The following is a 10,227-nucleotide window of genomic DNA, read 5'->3' as shown; positions in this document are numbered from 1 at the left end:
GTTGGTAGCAAAGCAGTAAGGGAATTCTCACCTCGACCACTCGCCACCAGGAAAGCTGGGTCCTCATGCCGTTGACGTTTACCCACACAGTCCCAGTTGGGTAAAGCTTTAGGGTGAGGAATATGGGCCTTCTAGAGGCTTCCTCTCTATAGGTTTTCCTCCAAAACCATCTTCCCTTTTCTGATTCCAATTTCCTTTCATTGGACATGCTTTGAGCTGCAGCTCCTGCTGCTGTTTTGGTCTCACACACAATTGCCTTCCAGGCTCCATCACATTTGCTAGCTCATGGGAGGGAGGGAGGGGAAGGGGGTGGTATAGTCTCCATTTCACAGGTGAGAAAACTGGGGCTCTGGAGCCTGGAATAACCCCCAGAACTAGCTTGGGAAAACTCCACAGAACTAGCCTAGTAAGGGAGCTCTGCCGCCACTGACCCCAGACCTGCATGGCCTCTGCTCTGCCTTTAGGAAGCTACTTGTGGCCACCACCAACTGCGGGAGCTTCCACTTCTGCTACCACCTATGGCCATCAAAAAAGGCAGCCCAGGCATTGATGTTTCCTCTCATAGATAACTTCCAAACCGAAATCAGGCATGGGTACATCTGACTGGGGAAACAGAGTTATGTATCTGCACCCCAGTGGCCAGGGGAAATATAGTTGTTGGATTCTACATTGAGAAAGTGAGGTCCTCAATGTGTATAACGAACGTCTGACAAAGAAAGGCTATTTAAAAGATTGTGGACAACCACAATTGGCAGATGTTTATCACATTCCCCTTATCCCTGATAGAAATTCCATCCATCTCTCAAGGCCCTGGTCCAATATACCCTCTTGTGTGTATCCTGTCCCATCTCCTGCTTGCCTCCTTTAGCTTTTTCATTCTGGGCTTTGAAGTTACTGGCCTTGCTCCCTTCTGCTCAGTGTTCTGGATATTTGGGTCTCACTTCCCTGCTCACCACCCTGATTCCTGCCTTTAATAAGGGTCCATGACTCTACAGTGGAGTTGCTATGGTTCCTTATAGGCTCTTTAAAATTGTTTTCAGAGGCCAAGGTACATCCTTGGAATCTCCTCTGGGATGGAGAAGCCTCAGTAACAGGAGGAATTACATTTTCGGAAATAGCTAAAGTCACTGTATTAGAGTTCCCCAGAGAAACAGAACCAATTGGATACTGCTCAGTACATATTTTACTCTGACTCCATCTCCTCCCCTTGACGTCCCAAACCTTCTGCTTACCGTGCTTTCTGGATTCAAGATCTGTCATCAGAAAAATATCAAGTTTGAAAATCACTAATACAAGTCATAGAAGTAAGTCAACGGCCTGTTTGACAGAGGGCTAAAGGTTAGACTATGATCAATGACTATGAATATGACAACTTTACACTGAGTTAATTTCCAATGTCTCTCATGGAGGAACAGTTTGGGGCCCCTAGGTAGGCAGTCTCAGTTGGAAGCAGCTGCAGTTAAGTTGCTCTAGCTGCAGTGCCTCGAGGGCCTCATTATCAGGGAGCCCCGCTGGTCATCACAAGGCAGAATGGAAATAGATTCCAAGGAGAAGGAGGCAAACAGAGGTCCCCTCTCTTTGGGCCTAAGGCTGAGAGAGCCCCTCTCGACCGCTTACTGCACACCAGAGGAAGGTAGGTTCTCTTCCCTGGATCTTGTGGCCCATGAGCAGTTTGTTTCTGTGCTGAAATTGGGTGTTGTTAAGAAAGCAGAAAGGAGGTAAATCAGGAGAATTGGGAAGGCGTTATCACAGGGAAAAGAATGCCAGCAACACAGGAGAAGCTGCTAGGAAGTAATTTACAAGTTCCATGACAGTGGGACTGCACGTGAAAGGAAAAGAGGTTTGTTCTGAGTGTAGAACCATAAAAAATAGAATTAGACCAAATAGTTACTAATAAGAGCTGGCATTTATTCAGGAAGTTTTGTATAATCATCAAAGGATTTATGTATGTAAAGCACTTAGAAGTATGCCTCCGAGCGACTGCTGCTGCCACTGCTACAACTACTCTAAAAACAAACTACAACTCTTAGAAGAGCGTGTCATCTGATTGTTTATTACACCCTCTGTTCCTGTCACCTTTCATCCTTCCAGTAACTCCTCATTCATTCAAGATTTTAGCACCTGGATCACTATCTTCTTTTCCACTGCATTTCTGTCCTCATACTTGGGAATTTCAACATCAGGGCGTAACCTAAGTTTCCACTGTGGCCTCTTATCATTTACATGAGCATTCTTGCTAATGTTATCTTCTCCCAGACTTCATTTACTATTGGTGGGCTGATCACTTCCATATCTGTTTCCAGCCCAAACGTCTCTTCTGAGCTTCGGACCCATATACCCAACTGGACATCTCTGCATGGACATTTCATGGAACCTCAAACTCAACTCGTCAAAATCTGAACTCATCTTTCTCACAGATCTGATTCTTCTGTTCTCAAAATCTTGTTATATGGAATCAATGTCTATCCAGTCACCCAAGTGAGAATTTGGGGGGTGATCTGGGATTCCTCTGCACCTCTTAGACTATCCCATCAGTCATCACCTTCCTAAGCTGCACCTACTGTCTGTGAGTCCAGAGCATCTCTGGTTCCAGAAAGTAAAACTGGTAGTTAAGAGAGCAAGTCTTGGAGTAAGCATGCCTGGATTCAAACAATAACTTCCAATGTATATTGTGTAGTTGTTGTCAAGTTACTTAGGCTTTCTGTTCCTTAGTTTTCTCATTTGTAAAGTGGGTACATAATAATATTTCTTACTTCATAAAGTTGTTAGGAGAATCAATTGTTATGATATGGGAAACACCTGGAACATAGGACGTGCTCAATAACTTTCAGTGCTATTGATGATATCAATGATGATGATGCCTGAGTGATGCCAGTAGGGGCAACCACCTGGCTGCAATAATTGAGGAACCAGATTTGGAGGATATCAACTGCTTCTTGACAGACTTTCAACCAATCCTTCTTTATTCAGGCCCACTCCACATTTCTGCCTTTAAAGGAACTCAGTGCTTCCAATTCCTAATACTTTATAGGTTCTGAAGGCTAAATTTGTTTGCTTCTTAGAGTCTTTCTCTCTTAAAGTCTTTCACTTTTTATGCTCTAAACCTGCACTGTCCAATGTGGTAGCCACTAGGCACATGGTTATTAAGCTGTTGAAATGTGACTGACTAGTGCTACACATGTGGAAATGATAATATTGGGGGTATTTTGGGTTAAATAAATATATTATTAACTTCACCTGTTTATCTTCACTTTTTAAATGAGGCTACTAGAAAATTTTAAATTCATATGTGACTGGCCTTATATTTCTGTTGGATAATGTTGCATCTTATAAAATTTTGACATTTGTTGTCTGCTGTCATGTTTTCTCCCATTCTCTCTAGTCTTTTATTTGATACACTCTTTTTATTTTCATTATTGTGAGGTGTCTGGGGAAAGCAAAGATAAGTGGGTGTGCTCCATCTGCCATGTTTAACTGGAAATTATATCCAAGTTTCTCATAACCTAGTTCCTGCTTATATTGCCTTATCACTTTATGTCCTGTCACCAATCCCATGGCCCAGCCAAAACGAATTACTAATCGTTTTCAGAACACGTAAGGAAGCTTCGAGTTTACGCCTTTGCTTTCTTTGCATCGTTTCCCTGGTATACCCTTTTAACTCTTCCCACCTGCCTAGTAACTTACTCATTCTTCAAATACTCAGATTTCACCTACTCTTAGGAGTTTTCTCCTCATTCCTCCTCCTTCCAGTTGAGCTAAGTGCTCCAGAGTCCATAATCTTTCCTGCATTTTCTTGTTTCTATAACTATCTACCCCATACGGAAGCCATCTTACTCATCAGATTCTGTAGTGCCATTTCGGGGTCTGATACATAGTAAGAACCAAAAGAATGTTTGTTAAATAAACCCATAAAGACAGTAACGAAGAACTGTGGGGATACAGAGGAAGGAGAGGCTGACTAAAAAAGTTTCATGAGGTTAGTACTTTTCAGCTGTTCTTCAGAGAAGTTTTTAACAGGTGGAGATGCGTTAGTAATTTTCCAGGCAGAGGTAACACGATGAGCAAAGGTTCCCTGAAGGTAAGAAATATGCTGGGGAAATAGCAAATGATCTAGTTTGGACGGAGCGTTGGTAAGACCGGATCACGCAGGGCCTTGAGGTCATAGAAAGCAGTTTGACCTTTCTATGAGGATAAAGAGGAGTTTTTGAAAGATTTGAAGCTATGGAGAGCTTAAAACGCATTAGAGCTGCGTTTTAGTATCATCACCTTGGTCTGCAGCTGGACAATGGAGGTGCAGGGCCTGGGTGGGGCCTTAACGAGGAAATTAATGGGCGGTCTGGGGCGGGGAGCGAGCAGTGTGGTGAGCGGGATAGAGAGGAGGGACGACCATCAGTTGTTTCGGTGGTAGAACGCCCATGTGGGCGTGGGGCGTGGGGCGTGGAAGGCGTGTCTAGTCGGTACAAATGAGAGGGCGCGGGTACCGCTCATCGCACCTGCTGACCGCGCGGGAGGAGCGGATCAGCCTCCCGCCGCGGAGCCGGAGGCGTCTGGTCACTTGTCCCTCGCGCGTCGCCGTCCACGCAGCCCTCGGTGGGGTCGAAGGAGGCCGCGGGCGTTGCGGTTCCAGTTCCGGTTCCGGTTGGAGCTCACCTGCGGCGAGGGCGGGTGGCCATGGCGTACTCCACTGTGCAGAGGGTGGCCCTGGCCTCGGGGCTCGTCCTGGCTGTGTCGCTGCTTCTGCCCAAGGCCTTTTTGTCCCGCGGAAAGCGGCAGGAGCCACCGCCGGCTCCCGAAGGTAAGCGGTGCTCCAGGGAGGGCGGCTCCGGGAATCTCCGTCCCTGCTAGAGAAAGCGGACCCGGCGGCGTGTGGGAGGTGCCAAGCCTCTGGGTTCTTTTGACACCAGCGGGCAGCTGCCCGAGCGGGTCCCTCCTGACCTTCCACCGCAGGCAGGACCAGGAGCGCACGCAGACAAGCCTGGGCACACTCCCCGGTTGCTGGCAGCCCCTTCCCTTCGCTGGCCTATCGCAACTAGTCACCGTCTGCTCAGGTGCTCTGAGTCAGGAGGGCTCTCTCTTGGCTTCCCCTCTTCAGGGCTTCCGTATGCTTTCTGTCGTGCATTTGAATGAAATAGTTGGAATTGGTACTGTTAACCTTAATTCGTTGTGTACTTTCAGTTTGGTGGTGGGTGCTCACTGCTTCAGGCTCTTTTTGTGCCTTTGTAAATATAACTTGAAGATTTTAATAATACGAATTTCAATTGTTGAGATGAACAAAGCTCTGCGTTCCCCTTACCTGAACAAGTATTTGTTAATCTTTTGCTATTGGCATGATGTATGTGGTGGTTAAAAATCCACCCTTTGGTTTGCATTCTGGGGCTTTATGGGTGAGTGTAACACGTCAGGGATGCCAAGGCTGGGAGAAGGAACTAGAACAGTTCTTTATAGGTCATGAAGTTGCCGTAACTTGAGTCATGGTTTTACAGTCTCCACACTTCCACTAATATTCAACCTGTTGATTGTTGGACAGCTCCTTTTGAACTGAAACTCATTTCCCTCTAATTTGTGCACACTGGCTGTAACTCCACCCTCTTGTACCTCACAGATTATAAATACTACAAATGCAAAGCACCAAGCTCTAGGGATGGAGAGCAGATCGAACCCAGAATTGTTTATAGAGTTTGCTTGATAATCTTTGTTTGTAAAACTATCTACCTGGGAGAGACTTTTTAAAAAAAGAAAAAACACTTGTTTTTCTCTCTCTTTCTGTTTTATTACAAAACCCCAAAGGTTTTACTCACTTTGTCTAATGATATTTTCTGCACTGAAGAAGAGTAAACTTGCGATGACCCTAAGCAGTAAAGATTTGTCTAGAATAGTCTCTTATCACAGTGAATTTTCGTACGCTGAATTATCTTGAATAAGTTCTATTCATTGTGAGTGGGAGACATTCTTCTGAATGTTGTATAGAGAGGCGATTAGACATGGCTTTTTCTCTTAACGCAGGTGGTAATAATCAATGTTCTCATCTTAGAATCTTTGCACTTTCTGTTCTCTTCATTCCTGAAGTGTTCTTTCCTCAGCTTCCTTCTCATTGCTCAAGTTTCAGCTCAAATGTGATCTCCTCAGAGAGACTTTCCCTGATGACCCTAGCTAAAATAACTCTTTACTCCCATCATTCCCTTTTCCATCATGTTTTATTTTCTCTGTTGAAGGCATTACTATATGATATGACATTTTATTATTTATTTACTCTTTTTTTTTTGTCTCCACCTTCTAGAATGTAAGCTCCTGAGGGCAGGCACTTTGTCTTGTTTACTATTATTTCTTCAGCAGTTGGCATATAATGGACAGTCAATAAATACTTTTAAATGAATAAGATTATGAAGATACTAATATTGTGAGTTCTCTTTTTGCATTAATTACCAAAGTAGTATAATCTAGGCAGAAACCTACCTTGAATGATGTATTCCAGTAACTGAAATTTGCTAACTAAAATCCCTGCCCTGGTACACTGACATTTTAAAAACAGTGAATCCTAACCATTATTGGGTTATATACCCCTTTGAGAATCTGATGAAAGTTATGGATTTTTTTCCCAGGAAAAATGCACATCCTTTTTATACACGCATTCAGAATTTGAGAATCAACTCAGAGAATCCACAGAAGCCAGAAACTCCTGTTCTGAATAAAGGGACAGCCCTGATTATTTGAAAATTCTTAAAATTCATGCCATTATATCAATAGCTTCCATTTCTGCCCATTGGCATATATGTGAAACAAGTACAGTCCCTTTTCCACATAACAACTGTTAGGATAGTCTTTTAGCAAATATTTATGGTGTACACTTTTACATAGTTTACACACAACGTATAAATACTGTTAATTCCATGAAAAAATGAGCCAAATCCCTGCCTTGAGGAATCCACAGTTTAGTAGAGGGAAACAGACATTAAATAAGTGCAAAAAAGTGTCAATTACAGGTACTCAAGTCCTTGCACGGAAGTGGGGAGACACATGTTAGAATGGTCAGTTTTATTGGTGGCTCAAGAAAGGTGTCATGGAGAAGGAGAGCCTTTTTTTTTTTGGTAATAGCTTTCTTGAGATATAAATCACATACTATGCAATTCATCCATTTAAAGTGTGTGGTTGAATGGTTTTTAGCATGGTCACAGAGTTGTGCAACCATTAGCACAATCAATTTTTAGAACATTTCATCATTTTCACCCCCCCGAAAACCCATACTATTTAGCCATCACCCTTCAGCACCCCCCAACCCGTTCAGCCCTAGGCAACCATTAATCTACTGTCTGTCTTTATAGATTTGCCTCTTATGGACATTTCATATAAATGGAATCATACAATATGTGATCTTTTGTGACTGGTTTCTTTCACATAGCATGTTTTCAGGGTTCATCCATGTTGTAGCATTTATCAGTACTTTATTACTTTTTGTGGCTGAATAATATTCCATTGTGTGGAATATTCCATCCACATTTTATTCATTCATCAGTTGAAGGGCATTTTGGGTTTTGATTATTAAGAATAACACTGCTATTAACATCTCTGTACATATTTTTGTATGGAGACATGCTTTGGTTTCTCTTGGGTATATGCATTTGGGAAATGTAAGCATTTTAGTGTGGCTGGAACTAAGAGTGGAATTTCTGGCTCATATGATTACTCTATGAGCAGTTTTGAGGAACTGCTAGATTGTTTTCCAAAGTGGCTGCATCATTTTACATTCCCACCATTAGTGTGAGGGTTCCACTTTCCCCATATCCTCACTGACAGTTGTTATTGCTTGCCTTTTTGATTATAGCCATCCTAATGGGTGTGAAGTGGTATCTTATTGTGATGTGTTTTTTTTTGTATTTCCATGATGACTAACAACATTGACACCTTTTATAGGCTATTTGTGTATCTTCTTTGGAGAAATGTCTATTCAGACTTTTGCACATCTTTAAAATGGGTTTCTTATTGTTGTAAGAGTTCTTTATGTATTTTAGGTACAAGTTCATTATCAGATATATGATTTACAAATGTTTTCTTCCACTTAGTAAGTTGTCTTCACTTTCTCGATGGTGTCCTTTTAAGAAAAGTTTTAATTTTGATGAAGTCTGACTCATTTATTTTCTTCTCTTCTGCTTTTGGTGTCATATCTAAAAAAATAATTGCCAGATCCAAGGTCATGAAGATTTATGCCCATGTTTTCAAGTTTTATAATATTTACTCTTATATTTAAGTCTTTGATCCATTTTGAGTTAATATTTATATATGGTGTGAGGTAGAAGTCCCACTTCATGTGGATATACATTTATCCCAGCATTATTTTTGAAAACACTATTCTGTTTACATTGAATTGTTTTGACACCCTTGTTGAAATTCAATTGACTGTAAGTGTGAGAGTTTATTTCTGGACTCTCAATTCTGTTCCATTGATATAAATATCAGATATACCCGTCCTTATGCCAGTACCACACTGTCTTGTTTACTGTAGCTTTGTAGTTAAGTTTTGAGGTCATGAAGCATTAAGTCTTCCAACTGTGTTCTTTTTTCAAGATTAATTTCTGAGTCCTGTGGCCCAGCATTTCCATACACATTTTAGGATCAGCTTATCAATTTCTGCAGAAGCCAGCTGGGATTTTGATTGTGTGGAATCTGTAGACCAATTTGGAGAGTATTGCCATCTTAACAATATTAAGTCTTTCAATCTATGAACACAGGATTTCTTTTTATTTATTTAGGTCTTTAATTGATGTCAAAGAACTTTGTAGTTTTCAGTATACAAGTCTTATTTTGTTAAATATATTCCTAAGTATTTTATTCTTTTTGATGTTATTGTAAATTGAATTATTTTATTAATTTTATTTTCAAATTGTTCACTACTATTTTTTAGAAACACAGTTTTTGTGTATTAATATTGTATTCTGCAAACTTACTGAATTGTTTATTAGCTCCAACACATGATCTTGTTCTCTGCAAACAGAGATTGTTTTACTTCTTTTTTTTTTTTTTTTTTTTTTTTTTAAACATAGATCGAATTCTTTTTTTTTTTTTTTAATTAATTAATTAATTTATTTTTGGCTGTGTTGGGTCTTCGTTTCTGTGCAAGGGCTTTCTCCAGTTGCGGAGAGCGGGGGCCACTCTTCATCGCGGTGCGCGGGCCTCTCACCATCTCGGCCTCTCCTGTTGCGGAGCACAGGCTCCAGACGCGCAGGCTCAGCAGTTGTGGCTCACGAGCCCAGTTGCTCCGCGGCATGTGGGATCTTCCCAGACCAGGGCTCGAACCCGTGTCCCCTGCATTGGCAGGCAGACTCTCAACCACTGCGCCACCAGGGAAGCCCTGTTTTACTTCTTTCTTTCCAATCTACATGCCTTCTTTCTTTCTTTCTTTCTTTCTTTTTTTTTTTTTTCCCTAACTGCCTGGGCTAGAACCTCTGGTACAATGTTGAATAGAAGTAGTGAAGAGGGAACATCCTTGATTGTTCCTAAGTCTTAAGAAAGCTTTCAGGGCCTTCCCTGGTGGCGCAGTGGTTGAGAATCTGCCTGCCAATGCAGGGGACACGGGTTCGAGCCCTGGTCTGGGAGGATCCCACATGCCGCGGAGCAGCTGGGCCTGTGAGCCACAACTACTGAGCCTGCGTGTCTGGAGCCTGTGCTCCGCAACGAGAGAGGCCGTGATGGTGAGAGGCCCGCGCACCGCGATGAAGAGTGGCCCCCGCTTGCCACAACTGGAGAAAGCCCTTGCACAGAAACGAAGACCCAACACAGCCATAAATAAATAAATAAATAAATAAATAAATAAGACTTAAAAAAAAAAAGAAAGCTTTCATACCATTAAGGGTAATGCTAGCTGTGGATTTTTTTAAAGATGCCCTTTGAGGGAGTTCCCTTCTATTCCTAGTTTGTTGAGTATTTTTATTATGAAGGGGTGTTGAATTTTGTCAAATGCTTTTTCTGTGTCTAGTGAAGCAATCAATCATGGGGTTTTTGTCCTACTTTCTATGGATATGATGCGTTACATAATTGATTTTGGGGTGTTAAACCAACCTTGCATTCCTTGGCTAAATTGAGGAAGTAATTCTAAAGTGTTTTTATTAGCCAGATTAAGAAGAACATTCCAGGCAGAGGGAACACAGAGCAAAAACAACACCCAGAGCCTTGAAATAGCTTTAGAGTTGTAAGAGATGAGACTAGGGGCCAAATTGTAAAGATTTTTTTTTTCTG

At 41.9% G+C, this 10,227-nt stretch overlaps 1 protein-coding gene across 8 annotated transcripts in view; it reads left to right on the top strand.

Moving 5' to 3' along the window:
- Nucleotides 1-4,649: 4,649 nt before the first annotated feature.
- Nucleotides 4,650-10,227, top strand: part of RIC3 (RIC3 acetylcholine receptor chaperone) — a 54,104-nt gene continuing 48,526 nt past the window's right edge. For all 8 annotated transcript variants that reach the window (XR_009504649.1, XR_009504648.1, XM_059931048.1 and 5 more), the window contains exon 1: nucleotides 4,650-4,795. Coding sequence is in view for 6 of the 8 variants with exons in the window: in XM_059931048.1 (XP_059787031.1) it covers nucleotides 4,672-4,795 (124 nt within the window). In the remaining 2 variants the exon portion in view is untranslated. The remainder of the gene's footprint in view (nucleotides 4,796-10,227) is intronic.

Source organism: Balaenoptera ricei, chromosome 8, assembly GCF_028023285.1.
Source record: "Balaenoptera ricei isolate mBalRic1 chromosome 8, mBalRic1.hap2, whole genome shotgun sequence".
Classification (NCBI taxonomy): Eukaryota; Metazoa; Chordata; class Mammalia; order Artiodactyla; family Balaenopteridae; genus Balaenoptera; species Balaenoptera ricei.
Note: the sequence above shows the minus strand (reverse complement) of the source record. Positions and strands in the feature narration are given on the sequence as shown.